Genomic DNA, 17,708 nt, shown 5'->3' with positions numbered 1-17,708 from the left:
ACAGAGGCGGCCAGGGGGACTCTGCGTGCTGCCCCTGTCCGCAGGCGCTGTCCCCACAGCTCCCATTGGCTGCAGTTCCCGGCCAATGGGAGCTGCGGAGCTGGCGCTTGGCGTGGGGGCAGCGCACAGAGTCTCGATGGTGGCCCCTGTGCCTAGGAGCCGCAGGGACATGCCTGCTGCTTTCAGGAGCTGCGCGGAGCCAGGGCAGGCAAGAAGCCTGCCTTAGCCTTGCTGCGCCACTGGCTGGACTTTTAATGGCCCAGTCAGCGGTGCTGACCGGAGCCACCAGGGTCCCTTTTCGACTGGGTGTTCCAGTCGAAAACTGGACGCCTGGCAACCCTACCCCTTTTTCCCGCCCCATCCTCCAACGTGCTCCTTCCTTCTCTTTCTGCTGGAATAGGAGGGTGACTCATAAAGCTGCTTCTGCCACTCTTCTGGTAGTGGAGAAGGTGAATTCTCGGCAGGGTTTGCCCTAAGAGACTGGAGAGGCTGGCCCACAGATTTCTCTTGCGTTATATTGGTTTTCAGACCTACATGGGAAATATTTGTCTCAGTGTTACCTGTCCAGGGCATCCATGTGTCTCTTGTTTGCTCTACTTAACAGTCTTTCCCTGGCAGTTTTGCGGAGCTGAGAAGAAAGTTGAAGAGTGGCCTGTCTGGAGTTAAGCTATTTAACTTCTACTAATCTGTTTTGCTTCCAGGCTTTATTGTAAGAGGCTTTCAGCCCGAGGTGCCTGCTTTGCTTGGCATATCACAAACAACAAATGTTACCCTTGAATGTGTGAACTGAATTCTGTCACAGCATGAAGGGCCAAATCCAGGTCTGAGCAGCCTGGGTGCATTGGGAGGAAGAGGTTGAGAGGGCTCGGGAAGCTGTAACAGGTGGCTTGTGCTTTGGGAGCAGAAGTGGGGGAGGCCAGCCAGCACTGCCGTCAGCACTAGTAGCCGCAGAGATGTGTGTCTTGGTGAGGAGCCGGTCTTACTGGATGGTGCCTGTGGAGCTATTTGCAAAGAAGCGCTTGGGTTTGAAAGTATTATTGCATGGCTTGAGCTGTAAGCGCTTGGAAATTCAGTGTGGGCTGGAGCATGGAGAGCTCCACAGAAAACAAACTTCTGTTTTCCCCTTGCTGCCCAGTCCTACAGGGTGCTGAGCACCGCCTGTGAAATGCTGAACCTCCTCAGCTCCCACTGAAGTCAGGGAAAGTTGAAGGTGCTCAGTGTCTTGCAGGATCAGGTCCTTGGTTGCTACCTTGGGGGGAAATTGTCTGCTGTGTGGTTCTGAGACACAGCGGGGTTTCCTGCCTGGCCTTCCTGGGTTCCAGGCAGACCCATCCTTCATGTTTTAACATAATTGATAGTGGAATGGTTTCAAGCATAACAATCCTGCAAATCTGACCTTTCCTGAGCCATTTAGTGTCTGTATGTGCCTCACATGCTTGAAAAAAGATAAAAATAATTTTAAACTGCATTCTCTGAGTTCACATACATACAAAGCTTCACTATCTAGTCGTTCCTAATGGGACACTGTGAGATTATTCATTATTTATAGCGTGGTAGCATCCAAGCGCCCCAATGAGGATTGGGGTCTCTGTTAGGTGCTGTACAAACATAAAGGGTTGGAGTGCTTGGCGTTGGCCTGAGTCGGCTTCTCTGGAAGTCCAATGGGAGTTTTCACATTGGGAGCAGAGTACAGCTAACACGGAGTGCTTTTGAATAGCCCACCCAAAATGAGGGTGTGTCTGTGTAACGTAAAAAGAAAGGGGTGATTTTACTCTTATGTTTACAACAGCATAAATGACTAAACCTGAAATTATTTGAAACAATCCATGTTATTTTTCACCATTTTTACTGTGTGCAGTTCCTGCAGTTTGGGCACATTCTGGTCTGTGTGCAGCAGCCCAGTGTCCCAATGGTTGTGTTGCAAGAAGTAAAGGGGAATATTTTGCAGGCAGACACAAAACATTTCTTTGTTTAACTATTTATTTATTTAGGGGGTTAACAGGTTTACAAATCTTTGCCATGTAAATATCAGAGACAAAATAATGATCATTATAACAGTGAGCTTTTGTTTAGTGAGACCTTACAGATTGATTGATCACTTTATTTAACATAACGTTACCATAAGAGTGAATGAGTCTCTTTACACTACCCACATTGATGTTGAAAAATATTTTTCAACATCCCCATAAAGCTATTTTAAAAAATCCTTAACATACATGAATTTTCCATACAAGTATTAACAAACCTGATTTATAACCTGTGTTTGTTACCATTAAAAGACACGTTTGTGTTTAGTCAATGTCTTATTGTTTGGTGGTTTGTTTGTTTATTTATTTATTTATTTATTTTTTTGGTTCAAACTCCAAAAATGGTAACCATACATTATAAATGTCTTGATCCTAGGCTGTCGTATTTTCCATTGAAAGGATTTCCCATACTTTATTTCTCCATGTCACTGATGTTGGAGGATCCGTGTGTATGTGTGTGTTTTTATTTTATTTTTTTCTTTGAAAAAGGACTGATCGCCCATCGGGCTGCCAGTAGCAATTGTCTAAAATGTATAGTTTGGGTCTAACCTGTCTGAGTCTTCTAAACACCTTGGGTGAAAGGACCTATTGAAACTGGTAGGAGTTTTGCTATTGGCATGAACAATGTCAAGATTTCACCCACTTTTTCTGAACATTGCTCTCCTGACACCCAATCCATGGATGTGTGAATTGCTCAATCTCTGTGAATACAATTATTAAAAATTCACATTGTCTACTTGAGATTAGGTTTATAATGATTGCAGCTGTTACTTGTTCAGTTCAGCATTCAAACTAGTTTAAAATGGTAAATTGGAGTTCAAATGTATTAGGTAATCGGAATTGGGTACAGCTGCAGTATAGTAGTTTACTGAAGGGATTTGCAGGAAATGTTCAGGAATTTGGGAAACAATCGGAAACTATTCTGCCATCACAAGGTATGGGGAGGTAATTCTAAAGGCCAATTCTGCCTTCAAATACGTGGGTGCAGTTCCCAAAGGGCTCCAATCCATTTACTCCTCAGTTTTTTCTCCCATGGAATTGTATCATGTATCTGATGGTAGAATTGGGCCCTAAGACCTATATATTCAAAACCTGTGGTGATTTTGGGTGCCCACCTTGTGATACTTCAAAGGAACCCTTTTTTCCCCCGGAAGTGCTGGTTGCCCACTCTCTGAAAACCAGGCACCTTTAAGGTGTCTCAAGCAGGTACCCAAAAATGGAGTCCCCAAAATTGCTAGACGCTTTTGAAAAGTTTGGCCTAGTATTTTAAATAAACAGCTCCTCCTGAACTTGGTTCCCTAGTACAAGTGCTTTATGCTTAACAAATTGGAATGTCTGTAATGCAGGGATAGTGGTGTCTGGCTACTGCCTTCTGCAGTGCTTTGTGAAGTTACAGCTTTTTAAAATTTATTTATTTCTTGTGTCATGTTAATTCATTAATCACCCGCACAAAAGGATGAAGAATGCTGGGTAAAATAATGAGCCCTATAATGCTGGCACAGAAACAGCTTTAGTGAATATCCTGGGGAGGTTCTAGACTGGCAGTGAGGGGCAGAGACTGAGATGCGTCTCCTCAAGGCAGTGATACAAGATTCTTTGTTTGATTTGGTGAAATTGGCTTTAAAAGGGCATGGAGCTAGAACTGACCTTGAAGATGGTCCTGTCCGAAAAGGCTTGAACCGGTGAATGGCTGAGTCCTTCTTGTGAGCCACTGCATGTCCCAAATTCCCACGGAAAACTAACTGGGTTGAGAACAATTGGCACCTCAAAGGTTATTGTAAACTAGTGATCTCTCTGACCAGCCCGCGGACCAAAGAACACTCTCCAGCCACAGGGTGCCAGTCCCTTTCTTCATGGCTTCAGTTATTTCTTCAAAATAAAAACTAGTTAACATAATCTGAACATATCAATTTTGCCCTTTAACCCAACCCAGCGCTTACAGGATTGCACTGCACAGGCTGCTGCCTGAGATTCTCTCATGAACTGGAGGGCAGATTTTTAAAGGTATTTAGGTGCCTAGTGGAATTTACAAAAAGCTCCTAACTCCCATTGACTTCCAAAATCTGGCCCCAACTGATCTTCAAGCTGTCACCTGAGCCCTAGCCCCACAGCCTCAGCAAGGAGGCAGCTAATTAGTCACAGGTGAGGGCAGCCCCCTCTCCGCCCCCCATGACCATTATGATGTGGCAGGAAAGTATGGCAAAAGCTGAGCCGGGGGGGCCTGATGAATCCTTGAGCTTTGGCCCTGCCAGAGGACTTAGGGTCCAGTGCTGCACTCCGTTAATGAGCCCTGACCGCCAGCAGATGGGAAAATGTGTATTGTCAAAGTTACTCTTTGTCTCTGTTCAGCTCTCTCTCGCTCTCTCTCTCAAGATGGATAAAACCAGAGATTAAAATTGAAGTTAATACTCTGAAGAGTCTGGAACAAATCCAGCACTGGGATTCCATTAATCTGAGCAAAATTGGTTTTTCTAGTTTTAAAACGCAAACGCTGTTGGTTTCTGTGCCAGGATCTCTCAGTCTAGGATGATATTTAAAGGCTGCCCCTTCCTCATGCCAGTGGTCCCACCAGAGTAGATGCAGGGTAACTCCAATGAACGGATAGTTCACATTGTTGTAACTGAGCTCAGAATCTGCACTATTTACATGGGGCTGATTGCTTTCATATGGGGTTTGCACTATCGGGCCCTTAACTCTGAATTGTATCCCTTTAAGCACCTGCCTTGAGAGCCGAATTGTTCTAGCTGCTGTCCTGGAAGCAATAACCTATATCATCTTTTTATCCTTCTTTGTTTTCAGCCTTCAGTGCCACCAGTGCCAAACTACAGGCTCTCCATGTCTGTCCCAGAATGGCTTCAAGCAATACAGAATTACATGAAGATGCTGCAGTATCCTTCTTGAGTTGGGCAGCAGAGTCATTACACTCTGCACTGAACCCACGGGGTAACTTACTGAAACACGAGGCTGCCACAAAGGCAGAGGATAATTCAGGAGGGCAAAAACTTCCACTCTGCCAGCTTTGTGAGGGACCAAAGCGTTGAGCTCCTCATTCTGGTCTTCAGGGCCACACAATTAGCCCTAAGTGACACTGAGCAGAATTTAACTGAAGTGTCAACTCTCTAGATGAATAGGAATGTTCAGAAGAACCTCATAAGCCAATTTCAAAATGATCAGCATTCACGGTGCCTGGAGAAGTATATTCCAGCCTCTCCTGATAGCTCACTTTCAGTTGGCATTGCCAGTGTCCACCCCTTTCCCAACCTAGCTGCAGCCTGTGATTACAGTGTTTTCCCCTCCAGGCTGAATCCGACCCTCACCTTCTCAGCCACAGCTCATGCTTTTCGCTGAGGGAGGGATTTGGCTGCCCCCGGGCCAGGAGGTGGGCTGCACTTGCTCAGCTACCTGGGGTTGGACTCCAGAGGGGCATGCAAGAGGCCTCCTTCTCCCCTCAACTTGAGCCACTGCTCAAACAAAACACACAGATGGAGTCCCCTGCTGCATTAGTGCTTGGGGACTTTTGCTGCTGCTCTCCCCACCCGGAAGCAAAGTGCAGGAACGGTGATAGAGACCTGGTCCTGACCTCTCCAAACTAACCCCCCTAATGAGGTTTGCACGTTTGTGAGCGTGTCCTAGAGTAGTGCTTGATGCTTAGGGGAGAGCCACGTCTCAGTTTCTTGCCTTTTGTGGATTTAATCAGAACCTGACATGCATTTCTTCCCCTTCTCTCCCCACCGCTGAACACTGATTGTGTTTCCACGGCACATAGGCAGCGTGATGGAATGAGCAGTCGCTGGCCAGAATATTTACTCCTGGGGGAATTCTGTGCCACTGTGCATGCACTGAATTTGTCCCCCGCAGATTCCTTTGCTTCCCCACAGAAAATTAACTTTCTGACAGGAAGCAAAGGGAAGCCACAAGAGCGGTCATGCGACCCTTCCCAGCAGTATGTTTTGGGTGCTCAGGGCAGCCGGCAGAGAGGTAAATCACTGTGGGGCAGGGGGCGGGACTGGAGAAGACCCGGCTGGTGGCTCCTAACCTGCGCCAGGCTCAGCTGTTAGTTCTGGATAGGCAGGGGAGGACGGGACTCCCTCTTCCCCTGCACGGCATCTGGGGCCATGTCAGACCCATCCCCAGATATCTGCCCCAGCTGTAGGGAGCTCTGCAAACTGCTCCCACCCCTCCGTGCTTCCTGCACTCATCGCTCCTCAGCTGCAAGGGGAGAGATCCCTGTACAGGGAGCTGCTCCCTATCCACCCAACCTCCGTGCATCCAGACCCCCTCATACCTAGACCCTCCCGCCGAGCCTCACCCCCCCACATCTAGAACCCCCGCCCCAATGAGCCCCACTCCCCCTGCACTTAGACCACCCCGACGAGCCACCCACACCCAGATTGCCACCCTACCAAGCCCCAACCAGCTGCACTTGGATCCCCACCCCAGAGCCTCACTCCCCCAGCATCCGGACCTCCCACACAGAGCCCTTTCAACCCACATCTGGATGCCTCCACACTAAGCCCTCCACACTTGGATCCTGCATTGCTGAGCCTGCCTGCCCACACCTGCTGCACCTGGCATGGGGTAGGTCCAGTCCTTGCGCTGTGTTAGGGTCGGGTGCAGCCTCACCGCTGAGTCCGTATCCTGGTGGGAGGGCTGGGGGGGCCCTTCACAGTGATCTCCTATCTCTGTGCAGCCAGTGGCCTGTGCTCCCCAATGAGCCTCCACATTTATTTGACAAATAAAATGTGCAGAATTTTAAAATATTGTGCGCAGAATTTTTAATTTTTTTGGTGCAGAATGCCCTCAGGAGTCAATATTGAATTAGCTTCTTTCATCTTGCTCCATTTGCCAGTTATTTCTCTCCTCTTGTAACTTTTTGATCTTTATTTGGCAGAAAGGCAGTGGAGGTAGAAACAAAGGCGCATGAGGGACTGGTGAGCATTTGGAGGGAAAACAGGCAGTTGGAAGAGTATCTAAAAATAGCAGGAGGTTTGGTAGGCCAGGCAGAGCAGCAATAAAGATCAAAGCACCAGCAGAAGATACAGCAGCAGCTGAACCTGAGAGGGAGAGGCATGGCTAACCTGTTGTTTAGAGAACACATATATTGAGCTAGCTTTGGACATGGAATTTCTTTACTCATTGGTGCATGATTGCTACTCAGACACAGTGAGCTCTGCTAATGTGCATTAAAGGGGGGAACGGCATGATGCAGACAGGAGGCTCTGTCACACTATGAAATGCATATGTGGGATTTTTAATTTTTCAGAAGTAGACACCACTCTACTTGGTAGGTGCTAGAGATGGCCTTGAGAACTCGAAGTTTTGATCCAGATCGAAACGGGCTTCAAAGTCTGCTGGGTTTCAAATGCAGGGTTTTGGTTTCTCACCGAGGGCTATCATGCCACTCTGTTTCACTCAGAATGCTCTGAGTAAGGGCAACACACCTCAGAGCTCAGGCTCTGTTTTGTCTGTAGGGCCTGATTTTCATCAGTGCTCAGCATCCACAACTCCAGCTGAAGTCAGTGGGAGCTGCGGGTGCTCAGTTCTGAAAATTCACACCACTGGTGCTGAGAGTCAGGGGTACGTTCAGTTAAATGGTCCTGACATTTTGTTTTTCCACTAGTGCGATGTGTGCTTGTGGCTCATTCCCCACCACATATTGTTAACAGATGTTCTCGTTGTCTTGCTGTCACAGAGAAGGACTTACATCTGTTTATATGTGGAAATTATCAGCCACATGTTGCCTATAGGGAAACCTACATGAATAGCATGATTCTTTTTGCATGAAGGGCCGCGGTTATGAGCATTCTTAAACAATGAATGAGGTAGACTGTTGATAGATTTATAAACTGTATTTCTCTTTTCCATTGTGATTCTTCCCATTATGATTCTTTCCTCCCCCTCATACTAACAGGAGAAGGGTCTGAGCTGGCCAGAAAATTAATAATTATTTCTTGAAGCATTTGATATTTGGATCAGATTTAACAACTTCTTTCACTTGCATTTCTTCACAGTTGAGAAAATAGAATTAAGTTTTATTTAACATATACAGGATTTAATTTCTGCCATGAGAGTCGGTGGCTTTTTAGTACCCGCTTTATGCTTCCAGCGGAAATTACAATTTGAGAGTGAAAAGAGACTTTCCATCACCTTGGTGAGCTTTGTTGTTTTGTTGTCTGACTCTTTCTTAAAGTTACTTTACTTTAAATGACAAAATCCAGATACAATCACACAGGAACTCAGTTCTTTGAAATTAGGAAAACAAGACCTCTAAGTGGGTAAGTGGCATCTGCCTGTCTGCAGATTGGTTTGGCTCTCTTACATTCCTGAGGCTCTGAGATAGTCTAATTCTTTTCCTGGACACGTGTATACAGATTCTCAGCTGGTGTAAAGTGACAGAGCTCTGTTGAAGTCATCAGCTAACGATCTGACCCAGGGTTTTTCTCTCCTGTACTTCACTGTGACTAATCATAAATGCCTGGCCCGAGTACAGCTTGCCATTGAGACTGATGGCAGTTCTGGAAATCTGGGATCGATTGAGAAGGTCCAGTCTGGGTCATTATGATGGAAGTCTTCCTTGCTTTCTACCTATATCCTACCTCCCTGTTTATTGCCTCAGACAGTATAACCCCCCCACCTTCCCCATTGTTTGTTTTCCTGTGTGGTGCTGCCCTGTTGACTTCACATTCCTTCCGTATGTTCGTATGTAAATGGATGTCCCTTGTGCTAGCTTTCATCTGACAGAGAGACAGGTGAATAAACAATCTGACAGGAAACCTGTTTCTCCACCTCTGCTGTGATACAGAATCTAAAAACATATTTTCAGTATACGTCCCATGGAACTCCTTTTAGTATCTATATACGTAGATTTCACAATGGTATTAACAACCAGTGTGACCCTGGTTTTCATTGAAGATCTCACATGATGGTCTTTGGTGAATCAGAATGTACCAGTATCAAGATATTCCTGTAACCCCTTGGCAATGATGGGTTCTAATGTGAGTCATTTCCTTTTTTTACCCATTTATCTCTATCTTTTTTTAATAAAAGCTGGAAGCACTTAGATTTTTCTCATCGTTACCTTCCTGAAAGGGCTTTTCATAAAGTCTGAGAGGAACTTCATTGATGGAGAACAAAATCAACCTGTAGAGAGCTTTGAAGAACACAGCTAAGAGCAGAGGTTCCCTCACTTTGTGACTGGTGTCACCTTTCTGGAGCAATGGGCTGCATCTTATTTGCAAATAAATTTACATCACTAATGAGAAGTGTGAACTCAGCCTGTTACCCACATAAAATTCTCTGTTACTCACACACTCTAGGGGCATCCACCTTTACCCAGTTCCTAGGGCTCAAGGTGTAACCCTCTTAATTTAGGCATCCTCTCTTACCCTTCTGTGAGCTCAGGCATAACGTTATGCTCTAGGGCACCCACCCTTACCCAATTCCTAGAGCTCAGGGCGTAATTTTCTGCAGGTTTGCAGGACCTTTTACTGGTGAAAGAGCCTTACACAGTAAGATCTTTATCCTCTATTTATTAACAATCACTAAAAACAGAATGCACACGCTACACATACAATGCTCACCACGCCCAATAAGACAGGTGAACTTTTCCCTGCTGGCCATTTGGGATCAGGTCCATCTGGGGGACTTCAGTTTCTGCACGGTGTCATTGGCAGAGTGTTGAGGTCTGGCAGCTCTGATGGGGCTGTGTCCTGGAGTTGGTTCGCAAAGAACTGCCTTTTGGACCCCAGTTTATACAGTGAAACATGAGTCCTGCTTAGCTATACCTTAACCAATCATTTTACTAACGAATCCTAACAAAATTCTCTAACCAATCATACCCCAGCACCTTCATTAATTTACACCTAGCAAAATTAATTATTTAACAGACCAAAACAATCAAAGAACCAGACAGAGATCATACAGACAAACAATAGGGAAGTGGGGACCATAATGATAAAACAATAAAGAAATGAGGATTTCACAACCACAACTATTGATAAGTGGTTTCTTGCCAGGCAGAATGCTATCAAACTAAGTTTTCTTTAACCATCTTAAGATCTGTTTCTTTATCTGGTGATAGTGGGTGCTATTAGGACAGGGTCTCCTTCTTAACGGCCTGATATTACATTGTTTTAATGTAATTTAGATGGAATGTGAGGATGTGACTTCCTGCTTCTCAGCTCATGGCTGCTGCTCTTTTAACTTGGCTGCAGACGAAGGCCTTAGGCCTTACAATATGGTTACAGGCCTTATCCTTACAAGCACACTGTAACATTGCTTGTACTGGTCCTTTCTTTGACAGATGAATCAAAGTTGCTTGTTTGAAGGTCACCAGCAATAATAGCTGAGATTTGATCAGCTATTAGCTGTACTTTAGGGCCTGTGAGGTGCATTTGATCTTCTGGCCTTTTTTGGGTACCCTAACTTACTATATATGGGAGGAGGGTAATTCTGACAATTGTCACGCAATTACAATAAGAACTATTGAAGCAGCTAATGGTTCAGATCTTGAGCTACCATAATCACGCTAGTGTTCTGTGATCTCAGTTAACCACTTACACCTGGAGGCACGGGAAGACTGGTCAGCTTCATTCAGCTTGTTTGCAGGTTGTCTGAAAATATAATGCTTTCTCATAAAGGGCTCAGTCCTGTGAGATGCTGAGGGTCTCCAGCTGAGCACCCACATTTTACTTAATTTACTCTGAAATTCAGGCTGCTCCTTACAGAGCTCGTATATGGATTTAGGGGCTTAACTTTAGACACCCAATTTTGAAAACATTGGCCACAGCCACTCTGTGCCTCAGTTTCCCCACCTATGAAACAGGAATAATACTGTAAATTGTTTTGAGGTACTCTAATGAACTGCATGATATGAGCCAGCTCCACAGGTGGGGTAAATTGGCATAGCTCCATTAAAGTCAGTGGAGCTACACAGATTTACACCAGCTGAGGAGGTGGCCCTTTAAGTACACACATTTTTCCATGGCTATTGCAATGATTAAATAGGGGCTCTGTCGGGAAGCCATTTCTTGCTCTGCAATTACTTAGCTATTGGCTGTAAAATGCTAGCTGGATTTATTTGTTAGTTTTTTTAAAAAACTGCTGGTGGGGGTGGAAAGCGGGCAGGGAGAAGAAATCGTTGGTCATGACTGTGTCTTCCAGCTGCCCTGTGCAGCTGTTCATGAAGCCTGAAGCCAGGTGCATAGGCCCCAATTGAGCAAACCATGTAAGGAGTGCATAAATCCCTTCCTATTCAATAAACGCTGAAGTAGGTGCTTGACTTCTAGCACATGCTTTCAGTCGCTGACTCTTTAAGCCTGTGCTTAATTGCTTTGCTGAATTGAGCCCTCGCTCCAGCTGAAGACACACAGCACTTCGGTGAAGTGCCCAGCACCGTGCAGGGTCAGGCCCCAAGTTTGGCTTTTAAATCAAAGGCCACTGGCCAAATAGAAGTTTTCCATTTTGTTGCAAACTCTGCTTGCTGCGATTGATGGATATTTTCAGGGACGCTTCCAGAGGCTTTACTGCTCAGTGCTTCCGTAGTGATTCCTGTTGGTTTACCCATTGAGTGCCCCAAGTGTATTTTGTTCCTGAAATGACAAAGCAGTACTGGGGAAAAGCTTGCTGGGTGAGCTCCTTTCATTAGCTATTGCTAGCTGTGCTCTTTTTAGCTTTCTACATTTCTTTGGGATTTTCTCTCAAATTTTAATTGTGATCATGTATTGCCCCTTTCCTCCCTCCATTGTACAGCTGAGTTTGAGTTTTTGGTCTAGGTCTCGGTTCAGAAGTTTCATGCCAGGATGAATTAAGTTTATTATTTACAAGATTTATTTTGGACGCTTTTCTTACGGTAATGCCTAGAGACCCCACCTGAGATCAGAACCACACAGCATACACATACAGTAAGTCTCAATCCCTGCCTTGAAGAGCGTACGATGCAGAGGTAACATCACTATAGTTATAAGTTGTGTTACAGAGCTGAGTTTTAACAGGTGCTTCAAATCTTTGTTTTGTGAAAGTCTCATTGAAATGGCAAAAACCAAGCCATGGAATCGAAGCTTTGAGCACAATCTGAATTTTTCATGGCGGTTCGATGAAAAACGAACTGATGGTAACAAACCTGTAAAAGTCACCCATTTGGGCAGTTTTTTCACTGGATTGTCTCCTGTGTCTTGGTACCCCTTTTTCAAGAAATCTAAAGCACTCTGGGCCCTCTCCTTTGGCCACGTTGTTGCTCCCCGTATACTGGTTCCTAGAATATCAGTTATGCATCAGGCATGTTTGCCTATAAAACACAGATAACTTTTTAATAGTAACAACAAGTTTTTGCCACAAAGCAAATCCTCCAGATTGTAGTTCTGTAGCATTAATGCCATAGCCGATCTCTAGTCACTTACTTCTGAGAAAAACTAAAAAAATGAGTGATGCGCTCTGACTCCCTCACCAAATACCCCTGGAATGTAGGAGAAAGCTCCCTGAGCTAGGAAACAAGAGCGCAGGAATTCAAATCTCCCCTGTTCTGGTGCTGTAGAAATTGCCATTCCCTACCCTACCCTTATGATTAACTAATACCATGAACCCCAACCTAGAAGATGGTTAGGGAAGAACTGCTGAACACTCCTCCCCCCCAGGCTTTAAATAAGTTAGCAGAAACATTTATGCAGGTCACTCACTGCAGCCCCAGAATCCAGGTCAAACTCCAGTCCTAGGCTCTGTACCACACTGGCTGTCAGGGTGATTATACCAGTTTATTTGCTTATCTTCAGCAGTGTTGGGGCAGAATAACTTCTGTTACCAGATTTGCCCATTACTTTGAGGTACGCTCATTCATTGGGTTTACTCTTCTGGGGGTGGTGGTGGGGTGTTCTGTAATTCTATCACTGTACTGCTTGTGTCACTTGTGTTCTCATACGGAGCTCTACTTCTCCCTTCTGCAAGTTCCCTCCCAATGGAGCTCTCCTGCAGGACCTAGGTTCCCCAGGGCTGGGTTCTTCCAGCCCCAGAATCAGATGAACACACATTAACAGAGTGCATCTGAGAGGACCGGGTTAATCAGCACTCCCAAGCTGACCCCTTATATGTCCCTGGACTCAGCAGGTGGGTCGAACAGCACTTCCAAGCTGTCACCCTCATATGTCATGGGCACCGCACTGGAATAGAGTACGGCTGAGCAGGCTGGGTCGAGCAGCGCTTTCAAGCTGCCACCCTCATATGTCCCAGGTTCAGCACGTCCCTGTCCCCACTTTCACATCACATTTGTTCTGCTAGTAACCCACTTGATGAGCAAACCCCACAGGATTTTTGGGTGCTGCAGGGATCTTTAGCTTAGGTACGAGGAGTGTTGTTGCAGAGCGAATGGGGAAGCCAAAAAACACCCACGAGAGGGAGAGAGAGAGAGAGAAGCAACCAGCTTAACCATGAAAGTTATTTATTGCCAGGTAATAACCGTACAAGGAGAGCCAAATAAACAAAACAGTTATAATATTAAATCTAACTTAAATTTGATTATAAAAGTCAGGTTTAGAAAACTATAACTGATCACACAAGTCAGGATCAGAAGGTGTTACCGAGAGAGAGAGAGAGAGTGAGACAGAGAGCTGGTTCTCGCGACTCCATGAAGCTAGAATCGATTGGGGTTTCCAGGTTGTGGTGGTAGCTGAGGGTGGAGACAGGCCAGACCCCAGCACAATCAGTCAGGAGAAGATGAAGTCCCAATGGAACTGATGCAGATTTTGGATCCAGGCATCAGAACACATACTTGAGCATGAGTTGGAGTTTTTGTAGGGAAAGAACAGTGGTTCAGGGGAGAACACTAGATTTGTTTGTGGGTAAACTGATAACTCAAGGGGATATACCAAAGTTGTTTTGTTCAGGCTAGACAATAGGAACTGATTATTCCTGGCTATGGACACTGTTCCTTCGAGGGAGCTCACAATGCAATTAGGCAGCTTCAGTATTTTGGATACCAATAAAGTATTTATTACTAAAATTGGTCTGATAACTTCTGAGCTGGGTGTGTGTGGGCATGGGTTCATTAACATCTGGAGCAGAGACCCCCATCATGCAGTGCTGCCCTGCTTTTCTGGTCCCAGAGTTCTGTGCGGTTCTTGCCTTGGAATCTCTGTTCTCCCTTCTGTATGCTAATGGGGATGCCTCCCTGTCCCATCTTCGATGCAAATGAGGCTAGGGGAGTTTCCTTAATCCTGTCACCCTTGTCCCAGGGGTCTCCCACAGCCTTTTCACTGCTTTTTCTAAGTCTTTCTTCTGATCGGCTTTGGTTCAAGCAGAGGCTGGAGGGGGGAAGGTCTTTTGTGAGTCAGACAGACTGGGTACTGTACCCTTGTTCCCTAAGAACACAGCTGATAGGTAACACTTCCCAAATGTATGGAATGTGTGCTGGCCAGATGTGCTGGTCTGTTGAAGTAATTGATATAAACGCAGATGAGGTCCCTGTTACGGTATTAGAGTGCAAGTCTGGAGCTGGGGTAGGTATCACTTTGGGATAACTGTTGGAGAAGGAAGTGAAAGCCTCATGGAGTGTGTCACTGAAGCAGTGTTGCAGGCAACTTGAAGGTGGCAAGAAATGTACGAGTCTTTTCCGTAAACTTCTTATTTACATGTTTTTAAGGTTTTGGGTGCGCGGGGTGTGTCCTGCTGTAACCTTAATGGTCACTAATCCTGGTTTTAGTTTGGCAATTATTTAAATAGACAGGACAGACGAAGGGTGGGGGAAAGGCATTATTATTCCCGTTTTACGGATGGAAAATGGCGGTACAGGCAGATAAAGTGATTTGCCCAACATTAAAATGGGAATTTGGAGCAGAGCCAGGAATTGAACCTTAATCTTTTTAGGCCCACTTTAGTGACTACAAGACCATCCTTCTCAAGGGTTACTAGCTGAAGTCTTTTAATAGCTCTTTGCCTCCGAGTTTGGCTTCCTATAAAATCTGCATTTGGTAGGTGTCTCCCTCTCAAGATGCTAGTGAAAGGCTCAGTACTTCCATTGTACTGATCATGTGGAAATACAGAAGTCCATCTGGATGAGCAGGCATACATATGGGGCTTGATCCAGCAGCGTGCCCTCAGTTTCCATTGACTCCTTTGGGAGTTGTACGTGCTCAGCAGTGCCACACTGGGCTCCTGACTTGTGCTTATGAAGTTGATTTTTTTTAAATGATTCTCTATTGTGAAGGCTCTGAACTAACAAAGGTTCTGTTGCTTCTTCCCCTCAGGAGACCAATGGGTGAGCTCAAATGTGTAAAGAAGCTACATACAAATTGAAGATCAATAAATCCATGTGAAATTTGTCTTGAAATAGCACTGATCTATTGTTAGGGAAGTGGGGACTAGACGCAGGAGGGATTTATTACCAGTATCCGCCTGATCCGTGAGAGAATAAAAATTCAGAGTTCCGCGCAGGAAGGAGAGCATGAATTATCTGTTTGAGACACTTAATGTTAAGGGAGACAGGCTTGATAGGATGCAATATTTAAAAATGATGTTAAGAATAACTCACTGTTGGCTAACAATTGGCAGCCAGCCAGCCAGACCCCTCGGGGTTTATCTAGACTAGAGACACTTTTCAAAAATGCCTAGGTGCCATTTTCAAAAGCGACAGGCCCTTCTATATTAGAAAGGTGTACAGCCTTAACCAAGCTTTTTTAACTATAAATACTTTAAACTTGTACAGCTGTTGCCATATGGAAAGGGGAGTAACTGTACTGGTATGTCACCTTTAAGCCGATAAAACTGCATCCATACTAGAGTTCTTTACTAGTATAACAATTCATATCTCTAAAACTTCGAAGTATAGACCAGGCCTATGTCACTTACATGCTTATGAAAATTTTTCTCTGGCATTTTTGGCTGTATTGTAACTCACGTAGTTAACTCGGTGGATTGGGAATCAATTAACACAATTGCTAATGCCGGTCTAGAACTCCACAGTCTTTTGTTCTAGGACACAAACATGACCCACAACAAGGAACAAACACTTGCAATTTTGTAATTGACTCAAGTTAACTGGTAATCAGTTAACTTGAGTTATAACCATACCAAAACCTCACATCTGGACAGACTCCTTGAGTCAGATTCCAAAGGCTTAGAGAAATTGTAGTACAGAGGCTGATCTGCAGAAAGACCAGAGGTTGAGTAATTCTGTTACTGAGAATATAGTGGATAATTGATTAAAGAAGTGCTTAAAAAAAAACCAACCCCAAACCGAAGTGTGACAGAAGCAGGCAGGTGGGATCTACTTACCCTAATAACAGAAGAGCAAGCCCTTTGTTAACATACCCTGTTCTCAAGGAACCCCAGTGGGACTGAAGAATTTGGCACATATTGTGTCCAGACAATAGCCTGGAGAAAATATTTGAACATCTGCTTCTAATCTTGCAGCTAGAGAGAGGAAAACTTACGGACATACTGGGTTATTCAGATTGAAGCTAAATGCACATTTTCTCATTAAAGCAACCCTGTGTTATTGTCATGACTCTACCAGTAGCTGCTCCAATTGCTGTAGCTGGATTTGAGCAGTTCACTTTCTTGTCTATGTCATTGGGAATACTAAATTATTGCTGATTTAGTTTTCTCCACAGAGTACACAGCCCCTGGGCATTATATATGCAGACGAAGTGCCCAGAAAGCTTAAATGGATATGCAGAGGACTGACAAATTCCCTTGTAGTGAGGTACTTTGAGAAACCTTGTGAAGTTCACATTTGGCAAAGCTAGTGCTTAGATAGCAAAGTGCCAGGAGCTGTAGAAATACGGTAGAGGGCGAGTTCATGGATGTCAAATGTGCCAGCACCAGGGGAGGAGGTGCATCAGTGAAAAGAATCACATCCATAAACTCCAGCAGAGGGAGTATGTCAAGACCCTCAGACTCTAAAGTACTTGATAAGAGGTTGACACTTAGGGCAAGTCTACACTACAAAATTAAGTTTAGCTAAGTTATATTGAGTACAGCCACTATGCTCCTTTCCTCGTGCCAGCGGTGTGCATTCTCACCAGGAGTGCTTGCACCGATTTACCTGTCAGTGTGGGGCATTATGGGACAGCTTCTGAAAGGCAGCAACAGTTGATGTAAGCAACAAGTGTCTACACTGACACAGCGTCAAGCTAACTACATTGACCCGTGCCTTGCCTCTCGCGGAGGTGGAGTTACTATTCAGTTGGTGCAGTAGATGAGTTACATTGGTGGGAGCTACATTTTAGTGTGGACGCTTACAGAGCTGGGTTGCTGTAAGCTGCCGTCCATTGACCGAACTGTAGCGTAGACCAGGCCTCAGTGAATTTTACTTTTGCCAGTTAGATGTAACCCTTTATGTGACATGGGTATAGTGCACTGATTTTATTTGTAAAAAAGCAACTGCTGTGGAATTTTTGTAAGCACTCCTGCTTTAATGGAAACCCCAAGATTCCTAAGAGGAGCCATTATCACGCTGTTATTTTCTTTTTGTATGTGTGGCAAAGGAGTTAATCCAGATGGGCACACCGATAGTTTACGGCCCTGAAGCAATTTATGGAAGAAGGAAATATTGCCCATTGAAACAGTGCTAGGTATACAGCAAAAGGAAAATGACTCCTGATTAGAACAACCAGCTGAACTGGTTACATGTATTAGGGGTACGAGTGGCTGTGCTTGGGGGAAAAGAGTGACTGTGCAGGTTTGGGGGTGATG

General features: G+C 45.0%; 1 protein-coding gene across 1 annotated transcript in view; it reads left to right on the top strand.

Moving 5' to 3' along the window:
- The window catches only part of VASH2 (vasohibin 2), a 65,583-nt gene that overhangs the window by 10,924 nt on the left and 36,951 nt on the right, over positions 1-17,708 (top strand). Inside the window, exons 3-4 of the mRNA XM_074947119.1 lie at positions 4,827-4,915; positions 8,246-8,302. Of these exons, the coding sequence (XP_074803220.1) occupies positions 4,827-4,915; positions 8,246-8,302 (146 nt within the window). The remainder of the gene's footprint in view (positions 1-4,826; positions 4,916-8,245; positions 8,303-17,708) is intronic.

This window comes from Natator depressus, chromosome 3 (genome assembly GCF_965152275.1).
Source record: "Natator depressus isolate rNatDep1 chromosome 3, rNatDep2.hap1, whole genome shotgun sequence".
Taxonomy (NCBI): Eukaryota; Metazoa; Chordata; order Testudines; family Cheloniidae; genus Natator; species Natator depressus.
Note: the sequence above shows the minus strand (reverse complement) of the source record. Positions and strands in the feature narration are given on the sequence as shown.